This window comes from Acanthopagrus latus, chromosome 3 (assembly GCF_904848185.1).
Source record: "Acanthopagrus latus isolate v.2019 chromosome 3, fAcaLat1.1, whole genome shotgun sequence".
NCBI lineage: Eukaryota > Metazoa > Chordata > Actinopteri > Spariformes > Sparidae > Acanthopagrus > Acanthopagrus latus.
The window spans coordinates 20,021,799-20,041,005 of NC_051041.1; the positions used below are offsets into that span (position 1 = coordinate 20,021,799).

At 44.3% G+C, this 19,207-nt stretch overlaps 1 protein-coding gene across 1 annotated transcript in view; it reads left to right on the plus strand.

Annotated features, from left to right (window-relative positions):
* The first annotated feature begins 1,785 nt into the window (after positions 1-1,785).
* dlgap3 (discs, large (Drosophila) homolog-associated protein 3) overlaps positions 1,786-19,207 on the plus strand; it is a 31,629-nt gene continuing 14,207 nt past the window's right edge. Inside the window, exons 1-3 of the mRNA XM_037094161.1 lie at positions 1,786-1,896; positions 11,300-12,492; positions 18,118-18,332. Of these exons, the coding sequence (XP_036950056.1) occupies positions 1,857-1,896; positions 11,300-12,492; positions 18,118-18,332 (1,448 nt within the window). The 5' untranslated portion in view covers positions 1,786-1,856. The remainder of the gene's footprint in view (positions 1,897-11,299; positions 12,493-18,117; positions 18,333-19,207) is intronic.

The following is a 19,207-nucleotide window of genomic DNA, read 5'->3' on the forward strand; positions in this document are numbered from 1 at the left end:
AGCATTTAGCCCGAGGCAGTGAGTTTCTCATTTGACATGAAGCTTTTATTGCATCAGGAAATGTACTCAAGGCTGGAACTTGCATCTTAGCACTTATTGAGATATTTTCTGCCAGTATTAGAGTAAATAGCGCAATGTTGAAGTTGTTGATCACTTAAATCAGAAACATAATTGTTGAATCCTCCCTGAAGAGCCTCTCAGTGGATAGCATGCATAAGTTTGCCTGTGCATGTATGCGTGTGTGTTTGATGCTGGGTGCTGGTGGTGGACGCTGGATGGAGGTAAACAAGTGCTACAAGCACAGCCAGCAAGAGAAGGCAGTGCACACACACACACACACACACACACACACACACACACACACACACACACACACACACACACACACACGCTACCACAAAACCAGTATTTTCACTGCCACTCACTGTCACTTCTCACCTATTGCACAGCTGTGTCCCTATTGCCAGGAGTGACAGCACACCTCTCAGCACGACATGCTTTTCATCTTTCTCTGTGTATCTGTAGGTGGCTGTGTGTGTTTGTGTAACTGTGTGTGTGTTTGTCTGTAAAATCCATCCAGCTATTGATTTATGCAGCATGTGGCACAGCGGACATTGAGCCCGCCTTTTAACTAAATGATGTAAACACTTCCCGTTTAGCCAAGATGACTGCTGAACTATTTCTTTTGCACCGTAATGAGATTAAGTGTTATTAAGCCTCCTCCATCTGTTCAATATTAGAGGTCTCCTGAATGTAAGCATTCATACTAGCTTGCTTTAAAATGGAGTTACAGAGCAGGGAAGAGAGAGCGAGGAATGGAAGGATGTGAATGTGTGATGGGAAAGCAAAGACAAGGCAAGACAAGGAAAGGAAAGGAAAGGAAAGGAAAGGAAAGGAAAGGAAAGGAAAGGAAAAACGTAAGAGGAAGGACAGTGAAGGACAAATGAGTGAAGAAGAACACAAAGAGGAAAAGAGGAGGAAGGGAAATAAATGAGAGGAAAGGGAAGAAGAGGCAGAGGAAAAAAATGATAGGAGAGGAGAGAAAATAAAGGAAGGGAAGGAAAGGGGAATTACTGAAAGGAGGGAAAGGGGAAGAAATAAGGAAAGGAAAGGGGTGAAAGCAAAGGAAAGGAGATGAAATAAATTGAAATGGGGAAAGGAAAGGAAAGGAAAGGAAAGGAAAGGAAAGGAAAGGAAAGGACAAAGAGGGGGGCAAGGAAAGAAAAAAATAGTGAAAGGAGGGAAAAGAAAAGAGAGGAAAGCAAAAGAAATGAAAGGTAAGAAAAGGAATGGAATAGTATGGAATGAAATGGAATGGAATGGAAAGGAAAAGAAAGCAGAAGGAGTTGGCCCACCTCTTCACTGGCTGTGCCCTCAAAGCTACCGTACATGGCAATCCTACATCAAAGCAGCATGCATGAGCGACCACACACGGGCACACATACAATATGCAAATGCTCATATACATTTTGCATGTAAACCACATTTGCATTTCAAACACGCCTCCATTTGTCTTTCGAACATCTTCAACTAAACACACACAAGTAAGTCCTAATCTTCTGCTGACACGGCTGCACCTTTGGACGATGAGCTGAGGCTGATCACTGTTACTGGTCCCAATAGGCTACTATACTCTCTCTCTCTCTCTCTCTCTCTCTCTCTCTCTCTCTCTCTCTCTCTCTCTCTCTCTTTATGAACACCCATGTGAGATTTATGCAAAGATGTTCTACATGTAGTAACCTAGTTCACCAAGTAACCTAGCAACACTAGAGTCAGCTGGTTAGAAGCGTGTGCATGTGTCCACCCCACTGCCTGGCTGTGATTTGCATCTGTGAGCACAGCTGCAGCCAGTCTCCATGTTTGTGCAGAGGAGCTGGAAGTCACTGCGTGCTGGAGGTCCGTCTACACATTGGTAAAGTTGTGAATCACAGCCGGAGTGATCCTCCACAGTGCATGATGTTAGTGCGTGAGTTGCTTCTTTTTTCTGCTCTTAAGTACGTCTTGCTGTGATTTTTCCTCCGCTGTAATCATCTGTCAATGAGAAGATGCAGAACCTGTTCACTCTTCATTTTGGAAACAGCAGCTGACTAAATAATTTCGCTAATAAATCCATTTTGACTCTATACAGGAGCTTTTCGTGGTATCACGCAGCCTTCCTCAGCAGATTGATTTTGTCCAGTCATAGCTTTTTTTTCAAAATTTTAATTTTTTCTCAAGGCTTGGCGGACGTGTTGTCCATGTTGGCGAAGTTGAGAGAAAAATTGTCATTTGGCAGCAGGAGAAGTGTGTCTCGAAACTGAGAGGAGTCCTTTTGCCAGTTTACAAGCATGTTGGCAGAGTTGAGAATGAAGGTTCATTCTTGACCTTGTAAACAGCATTTTTTCTTTTTTCCCTGGTCAGCGATGGTGACTATCGCTGCTCGTGCCAGTGAAAGTGTGCAATTCCGAACAAAACACGAATGCAAAAATGCATCACTGTTCAGACAGGAACGGATTGTCTTCCTCAAGAAAGTCCTGCCCGAACAAAAACATAAACAAAAAATATTCCAGTCTTTGATATCATTAAATTAATCACTTGGTGATATTTTTATATCAAAACAAGTCTTAAATAGCTCTATATGCAAACAGTAATCGTTGTTATAGAATGTTTGGTCAGTAACCCATGTCTCTTTCTGCAACCACTCATGCAGTTGAAGAGAAAAGACATTTTGTAATATCACTGTTCACTTTACCTGATCAGGACAGAGAAGTCAGAATCGAAGCGGTCCTGTTCATGTGGTGAGTGCAGAACACAGCAGCAACGTTAACAGTAGTTTTAAAGCTGCACTATGTGGTTTGTGGAAGACATTTTAACGAGAAAAGAAAGATTTATTGACTGATTACTTTTATGCCTTAACAAACTATAAGCAAACTGTCACACTTTTCAAATTGACCGTATAGGACAACACCATTTCATACAGTTTTACTTGTTTATATATGGCGGACCCAGCCACCTTTCTGGCTTCAAACAGTGTTCCTTATTTTTATCATCCCTTTAAGATTTTGAGCTGGTGAGTGCTGTGTGCAGTCTGTCGCTGCCAACTCTTCATCCAGCCACTCAACTAAACACGGTCTGCCAGTTCAGTGCTGTTAATGTGAAATGTTGGGTTAGCAAGTAGCTGACCACAACTTTAATTATGTGTGAGGAGAGTGAACAGTTAACAATTAAGGCTGAATGCTGTGTTGTTTCCTGTTAGGTCCCTGTGGGTGTGTAGGCAATTTGAAACCAGGACTGTAATGGCGGACCCTGCCACTTAACAATGAAAACTACTGTACAGAGTGGTACATGTTGAATGTAAATATAGTGAATGACTATTGCTGAGGAAATTATGATCGTGAAGAGTATCCAAAACTTCACGAAAAGTATGAGAAGCCTGACGAGTCTACGTTTCTATGACACACTGTTGTTACCGGTGATGAAAAACACTCGGTCAAATAAAACACAAAGGCACTTTAGGGAGAACAAACTTTATGACAGCATGACAGTGGCAAAACACTCTGAGTGTGTCTCGATTCTCCTCTGAGCGGCGGTTTTTGCGTCTACCTTTTAGTTTCTGTCAGGAGAGTTTGTAATACGACTCAACGCGAGCGACGAGAGAGATGGAGGGACAAAGAAGGAGAGAGCGAGGCAGAGAGGGGGAGCGCAGCGTGCAGGGAGAGAGGGATAGAGAGTTGTGGAGCGACGAGGTAAGGGGGCTAAGGAGAGAGGATGCGGATAAGAAGCAGACAGAGGGTGCACATAAGAAGGATACAAAAAAAAAGAAGATGAGGGAAGATGAGAAGAGGAGGGAGAGAGTGAGAACAGCAAGACACGGGCAAAGAGATATGAAGAGAGAGGAAACACGAATACGAGTCTGAGTGGTACAGTGAGTGAGTGGAGCGCTCTGCTGCAGATGGTCAAGGCCAATAATGTCTAATGACCGGCCGTGAACGAGCCGGTCATGTTATTCTCTTATTGCCTTTCATCCGTGTTTACCCCCAACTAATATCCCGCCAATGTCCTCTCATGTTATCGTAGGTAGAGAACGAATGTACAGCCCAATTACGAGCGAGCAGCGCTCTGCTAAGTGGTGTTGGTATTTTCCCGCTCATTAAGGCACAGTCAGAGGCCTTCTCAGGCTGCTTGCAGTTGCGTAAACATACAGCTTTATGCTAAATGTGTCTCATTTGCTGAATCACACTGATTAATGTTTGCTGTTAAAAAGAAAGGAATACCTTCTGATATTATCAAGTTGACTTCATTATACATGTCATGGGTTGCAGCGAAACACTAGAAAACTATTCAATACAATGATCCTCTTGATTACAGATTTACATCTCAGAGATATGTATTTGTTATTTATTGGAGTCCTGGTCTAAATTTAGCATACCCAAAACTGTGTTGAGCTCATTTTACTACTAAGAACACACATTTAGATGCACATTTGATTTGCAAAAACAGTGGATACCTACAAAGATGACACCAGTGGCCATCTGCTGAAACACTTGAGAAAATGTCCTGTTGTTTATGATCTCCTGACATGTCTTCTCTTGTGCGGATAAATAATGGTGGCCATGCCTGATGGACAAAGACGGAAATAGTGTGAAGTTGAACTTTGTACATGTCACAGATTTCCCAGAACTACAGCAGACGACATCGACTGTCACTCACATGTGTTGCTCCTGGCTTTGCGTGCCTACATTGGTATCCATGCATGACTGGTCTTCGGACCACTGTTGCTTCAGTTTGGCATCTATAAAATCTGGTGTTTATTTTCCTGGGGCTGAGTCAGAACCTTCTACACTAGTTCTGGTTTTAAAAAATAGCAGTCATGAGCAGTTTTAGTGGGCCCCTGAACAAAAAAACCTGCCCCCCAGCATCAGAAGCCTTGGATTAAGTTTCCTAAAAAATGGTATTCAAAAGTTTTTTTAAATTTAATTTTCAGAAATATTTTAATTGTCTGCAGGAAATTACATTTTATTTTTTTTATTTTTTTATCCATTTGGTGGCTGTTGGTAAATGTTATACATCTACACTATGACTGAGGTGTGTGTTGTTACGTAACGTAAGGAAAGTGTTGATTTAAAAAAGCATCAACTTAAAAGTCTTAAATCTGCTTGTTGTGTCCATGTAAGGCTCCATGTTGTGTTAGTTCTATCATCAGAAGTTATTGTTATATACTGCTAACATGCATAACAAAGTTATGACATGATAACAAATTATTCTATGTCAACTCTAAAGGTTTATGTTATGCTTCTATACTCTGAAACAGGTATTAAATTGAATTCTATGTGGAAGATTTAATTTGGTGACGACTGAAGAAGCTCTGTTTGGTGACCATGACCACATTATTTCCTTGACCATTACCAGGTACTTAACTGAAGAGGTGGCATGATAGCGGATCAGACAGTAATTAGATCCTGGTCTATGGTTGACTGAGATGTCTCAAGATGATTATTATGGGGTTTACTCAAAGGTATTGTGTGTTTTTTTTGTGAGGATTGTGTCTGTTGTGTTCATGTGTTAGCTTTTCTCTGGATGATCCGGCCTCACCACAAACGATATTCACGTTGAAGCTCCATGAATTGAAGCTGAATCTAAGTGATCTTAAGAAAACAAAATGTTGTGCTGACCCCGCTGGTCCTGTACTGAAGGAGCTGACTTGTGTTACTCATGCACGTCCGCATATGAAAAACCTGCTGGACAGTTGTTTCTGCTGACATGTGCCCCAAGAGGAGGAGTGAAAGAATGGGAGCTATGAGGACGAGGAGGAGCAGTGGAAGGAAAAAAAACAGGTTGTGTAAGGGAGAATGGAAAGGATGTGAGATGGGAAAACAGGGCAAGAGGAGGAGGAGACTAGGAGAGTGAGATAGAGGAATTGCCCCCTAGGCACTCTTCAATTTTGCCCTTATGATGGGAGCATATTTCCCCTGTGCTGTGGCCATCATCTCCCTCTCAAACATTGGCTCTCACACTCTCTCTGCCTCCCACTTCAGCATTTCCTCAATGTTTCTGCTACATTGTCCTCCTCTATCACTTTCCTGTGCTCCTCATAGGCATCTTCAGGCAGCAGTCCATTGTCAACCACCTTCACCACCTATTTGTGAGCATTCAGCTGCAGCATCTTGCACAACACTCCTGCCAATAACAACCCCCCGCCCCCCCCGAAAGTCTGCAGCAACATCTTGATCCAAAATAGAAATGAAAGTATGTACCCAGCGAGCAGGTGCGTTTGCATTTTTTAAAACCCAAAGCCATTAGCTTTTCTTCTCTTCTTCGTATTTCTTTCCACTCACTCGACATCGGCCTCGCTCTGCGTATGCACAGAGCTGACGGGCTGCAGCCGCCCAGCTACCACTTGCCGTCACGGGCCTTCTTCTGCGGGTCACCCTTGAAATCTTCCATCTTTTCCATCATCCTTGATTCTCTCTGGATCCTGATGGGTTAGCTACGGCAGACACCAGAGAGCTGTGTGTGTGTGTGTGTGTGTGTGTGTGTGTTGGTTTGTGTGTGTGTGTGTGTGTGTATTGCATATGAGAAAAGGCAGTGGAAAAATGAAAATAGATCATTCATGGCTAAAAGCTGAGAGGAGCAAAACAGTCCTTCTGCCAGTTTCCCAGCATGCCTGTCTCTCTGGCTGGTGAAGAAGGAAGCTCACGCCAACACACAGCTGAGCCAACCCTCTATTGTTTCCATCCCCATATTTATACATTTTACTATTGTCTGTCCCGCTCTCCATTATGGGTCTGCACAGCTCCTGTGCCTAATAGCTTATTTGAAGTCTACTGTACTGGCACATATGGACAGATACCCAGACTAATGAAAACTTTCTCATTGTTCGACTACAATTCTATATGGACTCTGCGCAGTTTCACCTTCTTGGCGTCTCAAATGAGGCGACATATCTGCCCCTGACCACGCTGCGGCTTCGTTCATTGTATCTGCAGTCAAACAAAGGCCGTATTCAGGCAGACAATACTGACTGCCTTGCACTGTTAGCCCATTTCAGTAGAAGCCAAGGCGGTGGCTGCCTTGTCCAAATGATTGTCTGTTATTGTCTCCCATTTTGGTAGCGAAATAAAACCATATTTGAAGTAGTAATTTGAGATATTTTATGTATACTGAAGGGATAGTTGGACAGTTTGGTAGATACACTTCCAAATGAAAATGATGTCTACAAATGGTATATCTGCAGTTTTACAGAAAGTTATGTGCCAGGATTGTTTCCTGTCTGGGTACAGTAACCTGCTGGAGACGACCTTATAGTGTCGACAGTGAAGTACATGAACCCACATAAAACCACAATATGGCTTCTTAAGGACAGAACCAGGTGAGCTGTGTCTCCCTTTTTTGAGTCTGTATGCAAAGTTTAATGGCTCCAGACTGTAGTTTTGTGTTCACGGTGCAATGTTTATGCCTCTGCACCGGCGATTAAGTTTTCAGGTTGTCTGTCTGTTCACATGCAGAGTTATTCTAGTCTGAAGGCCTGACCAGCTTACTCTGTCTCTTACTGGCTTGCACTGATATTCTTATCCTGTACCTAACGGATCTCACTCCTCGTGCCTCAACATAACCAACACAATCCAGAAAGAGAAGCCAAGTACAAACAGAGCAGGGGAGGGTCAAGACCTCGCCACAGTGGGAAAAATTCAATGTAATAATCTTACGTCATGAATAACTAAGACAATTTTTCTTCATCTGATGTTTTTTTTTTTATCTGGAATGATGCCTTCACAACCACTGACTTGTTCGCATCTACATGGCAATCATGTAAGTGTCTCCGGAATTGTTACCTATGAAAGTTATTCTAAATCGATTGCTTGGGATTTGAGTGCAGAAATATTTATTGATGTAATGTTCTCATCGTTTGGTTTTTACCCACCATCTAAAACGAAGTGCACCAATTTATTTAACTGAGGAAAAATATGTCAAAATCTGCGTAAATCATTTCTGGTACTTCAGCTGTTGAATTTTACAGTGGAACGCCCTTTGACCCACAACTCTCAGAGATGGCAGAGAGCAGGGCAGACTCAGCTGTTAGCAAAGTGGGTCAGAGCAGCTGGCATGATCGCATGAATATTTAAAATGAAACAGCTCCAGACTGAAGCCTCTGTAACAACCTTGTTGATGCCAAGCAGTGTTAAACAATGACAGCATGCTGTACAGCTCCGACTCCCTCCTGAGCTGCTCCTGAGGAGCTGCGCCTGCACGGAGAGAGAGAGAAAACAAAAAGATGTGGAGTACAAAAGGGAGGGATTTAGGTAGGGTCAAATCAAATAATGGCAGCATGTTCAGAATTTAATTTGAAGAGATCTGTGAAAACACAGAGGGGAAGTAATGGAATTATTTGGCGTATAAAAATGGGTGTACATGATACTGTAATACCTCAATTAACTGGGAAGAAGAGACAACGCCGGCGGATGACAGATAGATCACGAGAGGCCAAGAAATGAAGAATGGAAACAAACTTTGTAATTAACTCAATGGAGAGAAGTGTTGTCAGGCAGAGAGCCAGACAGGTTAAAGAATAAAGGAAAGACAAAAAAACCAAGAAAGGAGGAGAGCGTAGGGAGGGAGAGACATGACTGGAGGATGGATAGAAGTAGGTCAGGAGGAGAGATGGAGAGGAGAGGGAGACGTGGAGGGATGGATAGAGAAGAGGAAATAAAGGGAAGAGACATCCAGCGTTTGGCTTCCTCTTCCTCTACCTCTCTCTTTTCAAGCAGTCCCTCCGCACACAGGAGTCTTTTTTTTTTTTTTTTTTAAACGCCTGCACTCACGCCCCGTGATTGACAGCTCCTAGCCGGCAGCCAGCTCCGAAGCCAAAGACTTCATAATAAACAGAACATGGTTTAATTTACTCCTCCAGGCGGAGCGGCGCTGCTCACTTTGCTGTCTATTCACAAACAGGGAACAACGCACGCAAGCACAGCACGCTGCAAAAAATATCCCTCTCGATAAATCATTTGATGCGTTTATCTTTATTTCATGTCTCGCTTTCTCACAAGGTCTGAACATTTTAAAGCCAAACTGAAACGTTCGCTCTGCTTTCTATGTGAAGAAATATAAACTATAATGATGCTGCAGTTATTGTGTTATCTTTTTATCAGACTGAATGAGCATCATTAATAAATGGTGCACTTTGTAGTTTTGGGCAAGAAATATTATCAGAAAAAAAGAATCTGCCCAAACAAACTAAATAAACTATTTCTCTTCGTTTTCATGACTGAATAAACCAAATAAACAAACTGACATTAAATGACAACACAATTTCATACTGTTTTACTTTGTTTACATTTGGCGGACCCTGCCACCATTCTAGCTTCAAACTGTATTCTGGGACCTTATTTTCCTCTGAGAACAGCTTGTTTATTCAGCTATGGTAAAACAATAGTGTTGAGTTTGTATTATTACCTCATTAATATTGTAAATATTAAAATTCTGAGTTTGAATTTCTTCTCCAAAATGACATAGTGCCTCTTTATTTAAACGTGAGCCAGTATTTCATGCACTGTTAACAATCAATTAAACGCTTTAGAAACCATCATAACCCTTGAGTGAATGTATTTATTTCATTTTTCCTGCCCTATTCTAGCATCCAGCATCGATTGCAACACATCATTTGATTCAGGAGAACCTTACATTTCAGTCTGGCTCATTTAAACTCCCAATCTGACACTTGATAAGAGCCACACTGTCAGCTGCAGTGTGTGCCGGCCTCGTACAGCCTACACTAAGACGAGGCGGCCCGATCCACCCAGGTGTCACGGCTGTCTGAAATCCGTCCACGCTGGGATTTTAACTGAAAGAGGCTCGTCGTCACGGCTACACTAATGCCACGGCTGGATGTGGGTGAGCTTCCCGGGTGGCAGCTCTCATTCAGCCAATCAAGGCAAACAGGCCATGCTCTATTTAATGATTATCCCAGCATCTGTCCCCTATCTCTCATCTCTGTGTGAAGCTCGGCGGATCCCGTCCAGCCGAGCTGCCTCGATTCTGCCTTTTCATTGAGTAATTCCATCTCAATTTAATCAAATCTCGAAATGCTTGTGTGCATTATAAACAGGCTGGGTGCCCAGGATTCATTATATAGTTTAGTGGCGAGCGTGGTTAGCAGAGGATGTTATTACAACAGCAGCAATTAATGCCAGTCCAATAAAACACATGATTACCGCATTTGGAACGTAATCGCCGTTGTTATCCCTGTGCTGAAGAGAAAAGCAACACAAAGATCGGCTTTATCCCGTTTCCATTCTGCTTACTTTTACTTACAGCAACCAGACTGCGTGGGCGATAAGGTTTACATTGTGCAACATTCCTGCTGCAGCTTGGCGAGGTGTATTGATTTTCCTGCATTTCCTGCATTTGTTTTTTTTCTGGAGAAGGTCCCATCCTCTTCTGCACGTTTCTCCCTGCCTGCTCACCTGGAAATTGTGAATCACGTCATTGTTCAGCTGTGAATTCGCAACAAACGTTCGCAAATATGCTTGGGCGCTCGCTATCTCACCCGGACCAGGATGCATGTGATCAATAAAGGCACTGTTTTCCTCAGCTGTAACTCGTGAATTCTCAGAGACTCCCCGCAGGCGTGGATTGAGGCAACAACAAGGAGTGCTGGGCCGATAAATATAATGATAAACAGAAGAGTGAGACAGGAAGTGAAGATAGACCGTGAGAGAGATGGAAAGGCTAATATTCTTGATTTATCAGCCCAGCAGCCTTTGAGATGAATGAGAGGAAGAGAGCTGTTATTGTAGCCCACGGGATGAGTGCTCACTATTGCACTGTTTGTCTTTGGTTGCGTTATAAAATGAAGTGCAAAATCAATAAAAATGTTAATCAGAACAGGAAAAAAAAAACATTGTTCTCACTTTCAATTTAGCCAGCCACTTGATTGAAGAGAGAAAACAATCTGGACATCAATCTACGTCATTCCTTGAATAACACTCCAGCGCCTCCTACCTTTGTGTCACACACAGACACGAACAGTGCTAAAACGTCAAATATATTATTTATACCTGTACTCACCATGAATCTTATTTTGAAAAGATCCAATCACTTTTTGGGTGTGTTATAGCACTTCAAATCAAGTGCAACAGCGATTGAGGCGAGTGATCAGCAACAGCTACTCATCATCTCACGATTATTCTGTGTAATGAGACGGAAAAATATTTCTGATTGCAAGAATGAATGCTAGATTCAATTATTTGATACGTTATCCGTAAATACAGTGTGTTCTCTGCTGTCAAGACCTGAATGGTGATTCTTTTTGTGCCTGCAGGTGAGACCGGTGCAGCCCTGTCACGCCCGCAGCGCCCCCTTTCGGCCCGGACGGCCCACCACGCCCCGGCGCCTATGAAAGGGTACCATGTCAGCCGTAGCATGTCCCAGCATTCCTCCTCCGGTGGTGGCGGAGGAGCCCCCTGCCACTGCACGCCTGAGGACTGTGATGGCCCGGGCAGAGATTACTACCAGGGTCACAGCGATGGCCACTATTACCCTCCGGGTCCAGCTGAGGCCCTGGCGCTTGAGCGGCATCATTCCCACTCACACTCGCACTCCCATAGCCACTCCGGAGGGGGGACCTTCCCCCGCTCGCACCCCAGCCAACACCCGCCTCTCCAGTCGTTTGACTCTTGCGAGGAGTGCCTGTCTGGCCACGGAGGGAAGATGCACCGCATTCCCCCAAATCTGATCGACCAGTTTGAGAAGCAGGTGCCCTTTCATCCTGATGGCTTCCACACACTGCAGTACCAGCGCACCACCAGCGGGGGCGCCGAGCAGCGCAGCGAGAGCCCCTCACGTATCCGCCACCTGGTGAACTCCGTGCAGCGTCTCTTTGCCAAGTCCCATTCCCTGGAGGCGCCATCCAAACGTGAGTACAATGGGACGAGAGGGGGCGGAGACTACCGTGGTGAGAGAGGAGGAGGCCACCGGAGTGGAGGGGAGGACAGTGGAGGCCACTACTCAGGTCACCAGCCTCGCTCCACCAGGAGGAGCAAGTCCCGAGAGCGCAGCAAGAGCGGAGACTCACGACACGAGTCTGGCAGACGCCATCGCAGCAGGACAGCAGGCTGGTGGAGCTCTGACGACAACCTGGACAGTGACAGCAGCTTCCTGGTCAGCGGGGGCAGACGGGGGTATCCCAGCGGACACGAGAGCCTTGACGCAGCCATCCAGGAGCTCACCATGAAGAGGCCCAAGGAACGTGGCGGTGGGCAGGGGCCAGGGCCGGGGCCGGGGCCGGGGCAGGGGCCTGGGGAGTGTGTGGCCTGTACCACAATAGCTCTGGCTGGGAATGATGGAGGGGGACACCACGGGCACCACGGCCACTCCCTGAAAAGAAGCACCTGGTCAGCCATGACAGTGAGTCAGGCCAGGGAGGTGTACCCTTCCACCAGGGGAGGAGGCTACGACAAAGCCCTTGTGCCCGTGGAGAGTAAGCTGAAGGAGAGGACCTTCCACTACCTGCAGGTGTGTGAGTGCCTGCATGTCAAACAACTGTGTATGTGTGTGTGTTTGTGTGTACAGGGGTAATATAGTGTGTGGGTGACTGTTTGCTGCTCAGTGCCGACCTGCGGCAAAGAGGAGCAATACTGCAAGGTTCCGACACATCAGGACAACAGACATCATCGTAAAAAAACACACTTCGCTGTGTTCTCACACAGAAATAAGAATGAGTCTCAGCAGGTACATTACTTCACACCTTCCTCTCAGAGTCACAACCTAATCAAACCTTATAACAGTGTTTCCAATGTTTTAAATGTCCTTAAGCCTCGATTCTGATGATTTTCTGATGTCACAGATCATGTAAAAATGGCTCCTTATAACTTAACAACATACCTGATGGTTAACTGGTTAAATGGACAATATTTTTGTCCTGTTTCACAGTGAATCTCAGCATGATTTGATTCACCTAATAACATGTTCTTTAACCATGCATGCCTCCAATGTGACGCAATGTACGACGCTTGCTGTCCAAACTGAAGGTGTTGTAAAGGTCACGGTAACAAAGACACATGCCTTTGAGCTGAACGCTGGAGATCAGGTTGGAGAACTTTATACAGACAGCTCGCCTCTCATAGTCTAATCAATTTCAGCTCCCTGAAGATTTCCTTCCATCCAGCTTACTTTTATTAGGTTTTTGTTGTAAAAAGGGATTGTACAGTGCACCACGTCACACCTGTGCAATGCAATGTATTTCAGTCGTTGAAGCTTGTGATAGATAGGCAAGTCAAGTCGGGAATACCTACACAAACCAATCGAGAACAGTAAAAACATTTTGGGCACTGACACTCTCCTCTCTCCAGTTATATGGGTGTTTTCTGTGTGTTTAGACACTTTTTATACAAGACTTGCATTCAACTTGTGCAAGTCAAAACTGAGCTGCCAGCGGAGAGGCTCCATGTACTGTCTTGATATTTTGCTGTAAGTCAGCACATTTCACCCACACAGTGATTATTTAAAATCTATCTCTGTACCCAACCCTTTGCTTTCTCTCATGTTCTGTACACAAATTATCTCAAATGAAAAGCTAATGGCTGCTACTCGGTACCTATGGAGCCTGCCGACAGAGTACACACACACAAAACACACAAACGTGAACACACAAACCTCCAGCTGTGCTGAGGTAGAGCCGCCATGCAGACTGTGTTTCTGCGGGAACAGCAGGTAGCCACAGGAGTCCCTGGTGTTTTTCCAACTCTCATCCTTTAGACACAGCTGAGGTCTGCTGATAGAAGAGACAGAGAGGGGGCGACTGTGTGTGTTACCGTTTTCAAAGGACAAACTCCACACAATTTGCCTCTGTGCCTCGGGCTACCGTCACATTCACACCTTAGGACACGAAATGAACTTCCCCGCCGCGGACGCTCCCATATCTCCAGGCGTCACTTGCAGTTTTGCAAGAAGGAGGGGGAGACGGAATTTTTGTGCCGAGCTTAGATATGCCGAAGTCAGCCGGATTGATCCTCGGCTTCAGAGCAGAGAGCGTCCTGGAGCCGGAGATATAGAGCTGTTCAGGTCTACTCCACCAGTACCAGACCTGAGGACAAACAGCAGCACAGGTGCCATGTTGAAGCTGCGGCTCCAAACTCAAGTCTTGTTCTCTGTTGCCGGACAAGAGCAGACGGAGCGTGTAAAGACAAGATATCATACATTCAACAACCTTATACTTTAACAAGGCCGTAGATATTTCTATTCTCGCAGTAACACTGTCAGACACTGACAGTGATGAACTGGCAAACATACGTGGAGCATTTGGCAGCTAAAGAGGCGGATATCTCCTTCCAGTGTTAGTGGCAACAAATAACAGAACTGAATATTGGACATACATTTATCAGAAGGCTGGAAACTGACTCCAGATAAATGCTATAAATGCTCTGCTTATGCTGGTTGTGTACAATTGCTAACAATTCACCATCCACTTATATTAAATAGCCAGTTTTGTGTTCACATCTTATATCCACTGCTCACATGTGGCCAAATGATATATTTATAATACATTTTTTTCTTTACATTTTCATAAGCAAATAACATGAATAAGAATAACAAGACAACAGGAGGGTGGAGGAGAGCACACACACACACACACACACACACACATCATGTCGGCAGCCATGCAGATGCTAACAGCTCGAGGATAGATGCTATAGGTAGGGAGACCTCAGGCTGGTAGAACATGTAGAACGAGGAGGAGGAGGAGAGAGATGGCCTTTTCAGTGCTGCCAGCTGTCAGCAGGAGGGCTGCTTCACATTCCACTTCATCAAGATATTTATTATTATTCTACGGCTCATATCTGGGCGGACATTTCTCTGCTCAGTTAAAGAATTAAGAAATGTTTAGCCATGGAAACCCAAACAAGATGAGGACTTAAGAGACTCGTGTCATATATCCTCCTATACATATAACGTAACCAGGTGTGTTGGTCTGACTACCGAAAAAATTTATTCACTTTTTTTATCCATCACAAAACTCACAAACTGGCCTTTGTAACACAGGGAGGACATTGTGGTTCTCAGTCAAAAGGAGACAAAGTAATCGTACTCCCAAGCCACCAACGGGCATTTTGTAACATGTTCTGTATGTACAAGCTTGTACTGACTTATATTCAGCCCACTGTGGGTGGTCACTCAAGTTTTCCTCACAAAAGCAAGGGGAAAAGTGAAGCAGCCTCAGAGTGAAACTGAAAGGAGCAAAAAGTGATTGAATCTTAACAAGTCTGAATTATGCTGGTCAGAGGCAAAGGGACACATGCAGGGTTTTCTCCCCTGGTGTCAACGGCAATCACGATGTGTGGCATCACAACCCGGCGCTCTCCGTCCCCTAAGCCTCTCCCTTCCCCTCGGCCTGTGTCTGATAGATAAGGGATGATAAAAAAAGAAATGGGAATATGTAGCGAGAGTGAAATGAAGACGGAGAGTGAGAGCGAGAGGGGGACAAAGATGGAGGGGAGGAAAGAGCAAGGTGGAGGGATGCAGAGATAGCAGAGCAAGCTGAGGGATAGAGGAGAGATAAAGGAGGTGATGGTAGCCAAGGGGCGACGCGAGAGGAGGAGAGAAAGAGCAGGATGAGAAAACGAGAGAGAGATAGTAGGCCAGGGGGATCGGGAGATTAGGCTGAATCATCTTTTAAGTGATGACCTTAAAAACACACACTCAACTGGATGCCAAACCCCGGGGCCTTCTGTGTGTGTGTGTGTGTGTGTGTGTGTGCGTGTGTGTGTGTGTGTGTGTAGGTGGTTTGGTCACATGCTTGTGTGAGCCTCCACACATCACAGTATTTGCAAAAATCTAAAAGATGGGGTTTTTCGGCTCAAGCGGCTGTTGTTGCTTCCTGTTAGAAGGTGTGAAGCTACTCGTTCTACTGGAAAACAAGCGGGATCAAACAGTAAACACACACACACACACACACACACACTCATATTTACATATCCAACTGAGTGGTGCTCCACAGAAATGAAATTTAAAGCTGCACTTGTCCTGTGTTAGACTTTGACTTTCTGTTTTTAGGATAGCACTGCTGAAAGCACCACTTACAAAAACTCAAGCAGGACAGCTGAACGTGGTATAATGACGTTGCTATGGCGCCCAGCTGACGGCCATGTTGGACATCAGCACAGCGTTCCAGGAGATCTTGACTTGATGTTGTTAATGTCGAGTAAGGTTAAGGTGACTGCTGAAATCAAACTATAGTAAAAAGGTGTGTGATGCGTTCTTCAGGAGGCCAGAAACACATCTCAAAAACATTAGTATATCTGCTCTTTGTCTGCTGGTTTATATAAAAAGTAATTACTTGCGATAATTAACTGCAACAACGTCTTTTTACATAGTCATGTATGTTTTCAGTTCCCCTGCTGTCCGTAACTGCTGTCCAAAAACATCATCTATGCAGCTTTAAATGCAGGATGTGTGATGTGTTCACTGTCTCTCTCTAAAGCTGCCTGGCTCTCCGTTTTCCCATTGTTTCCCATAATGGAATGTTTGAAATATTGGTGAATTTTAGATGTGTAGGCAAGAGAAGTCACCTCGTATGAATTTGCCAGAACACATTTCACAGCTTCATTCGCAGCCTCAGATGTTGTTCTTCTGACAAACAGCAACAGACCAGAGAGCGGGAACATTTAAAGAGCCTTCTGACTTATTTAAGGAACTCATTCGTTCCACAAGACGGCCACAGAGGGAACCTGTCCCCTTGTTTTGTTTCATTTCATTTCTCCTCGTTGATCGTGTTGTCTTCCCTCTTAGTGTCTCTCGTCTTGACAGCGTTCCTGTGTGTGAGCTGCTCATTCTGTTTTTCTCTCATTGGTCAACATGTCTGCCTTCCTGCTCTCTCCTCCTTTAAGCTTCAGCTTCTCTGTTTTTTGTTCGGTCACCCCCCCATACACCTGTCTGTCCTCTCTGTCCGCCACCGTCCCTGTCGTCTACCTGCCTTTGTGCGTGCGTGCGTGCGTGCGTGCCTGTGTGTGTGTGTGTGTGTGTGTGTGTGTGTGTGTGTGTTTATTGCTCTCTGTCTGTCGGCTTCGGGCTCACGCTGTTTCTCCTTCTCTGTGTCAGTGTTTCTCCAGCTGTCAGAGTTTCTCTCTTTCTGTAAGTCCCTTTGTCCCTTTCTCTCTTTCTTTTTCATCACCTCCTACGTATGCATACATGTGCATGTGTGTGAGTGTGTTCTCTCATCGTGTGCATGAGCATGACCCAGCTGTCTGTGCTGGTGTGTGTGTTGGCTTTACTCCGGGAGCACGCGTGACCACAATTGTAAGTCTGAGTCATCGTTTTCCTCCGGTTCAAGGCGTGAAATATTTTTCACTCATGAAACATATTTCTGTTCTGAGAAGTCTTTTGAATTTAACAACAGATATTGTGAAGAAGCTGCCGACAGTGCAGAGACAACATCTTCAATATCTCAACACTAATTAATTCACATTGTGAGTAAACTTTTCCTTTAACAGTTGGTGTAGAAGAAGAATGCATACTGACTATGATCTCACATTAACCGTCCTTAACCAATTTATGGAAAATCTTACTAAAACTGAGTTTGACCATGTTTGTACGCTTCATGGTCGTACAATTCAACTCACCATATTGTTGCAGATTAAAGGATAAGTTCACGTGAAAATGAAAATGTTGTCTTTATCTTCTCACCCCCACAACTATAAAAGAAAACAGTGTGAAAAAGTGTGGACGTGGTTTCAAAGTTAGCAAAACATTTCTGGAGCTTCACAGCCAAACAGCAGGTCAGTACTCATCCATGATGGCTGTCGAGGTGTTTGCAGCTACATTCAAGATTCCCACTTTATAAAGTGTGTGAATAACTCCTTTTCAAATCAAGAGTTTGTTTGTTTTTTTTTTTATCATTTTAAAACCCCATCCCATCAAGTCAGCATTTTCTCAAACTACTGTTAGAGAAAATGCTGTAAAGCTGTTATGCTTCGAGGCTCGGACAATGTTTTGCCAACAACCAAACTTCACCTCTCTTTCCAGAGGGTGAGTGGATAAAGACCGAATTCAAATGTTTTGGTTGAACTTACCCTTTAAGCCTCCTCAGCCCTTTTTTTACTTACCGTGGGAATGTTTCTGTGACTGCGCTTGCGTCTCAATCAGGTCCCATCAGAAGACTGGGGAGGTGGGTATGGTGGTGGCGGCGTGGGTGACAGTGGAGGGGAGATTCCGTGCCGCCGCATGCGTAGCGGTAGCTACATCAAGGCCATGGGCGATGATGACAGCGCTGACTCAGACACCAGCCCCAAAGCCTCGCCGAAGTCCACCCTGATCGCCCAGAGGGACGCCTTCAGACGGTCTATCAGCATGGATCAAAGGTAAGTATTGAGACATATGGATTGTTTGAGTAAGGGTTTTATTCAAAAACAGCAGCTAGCTAAACACTTTGGTGACTGTTCTAATGATAGACTGCTGCAGAAATGTCTAATGTTACAGTTTAACAGGAAATTCAGAAAACTAAAATCACATGAAACCCTCCCTGCTTAGTAACCGCACGTTTGGACTCCACACATTCAGTTTGCTCCTTCTAGAGTCAAAGTTGATATTAAATAAGTATCTTACGTATCATTACGTTGGTGGAGTGCCCCTTTAAGATAATCCTTGACAGATATCAGTGACATTCAAAAGCTGTTGACTTTTCTGAAGATGAACCACCACAAACATCTTGATGTGGTTTCTTTTTATTGAATTAGTGCCTGTAAAAACATTAACAAATCCAACCTTTTACTCACATCAGCACAGTTATATTTTATTTTCTTAAAAACTCAGAAAAGGAGCATTCACTTCCTTATATTGTGGGTACTTTCTTATGTGAGCTGCTGGGGAACGCGGACTCGGAGGTGTGAGATTTATCTGCAAATGTGTTCAGACTGAAATCAAATAAGACAAATTAGAGTTATAACATGAATCCTCGCAGTTTTTCCCACTTGACATGGAGAAGCAGCATCACAAGACTTGCACAAGAATTTCTGCAGGTGGCAAAGTCATGGAAGCTGACTCAGTGACATTTAACGTGACAGCTGTAGTTTACCAAATGGTGTGAGCTGTTGCTGAACATTACAAAAAACTGTGTTTTTTTGACTCAAGTAGCACAGCTGGAGATTTTACAGCCAGAATGGAGCAAGTGAGAAAAACCTCCCTGTGTCTTCAAGTGGCAGAAAGCTGATGACGTGTATTATTTGTTTTCTTCCAG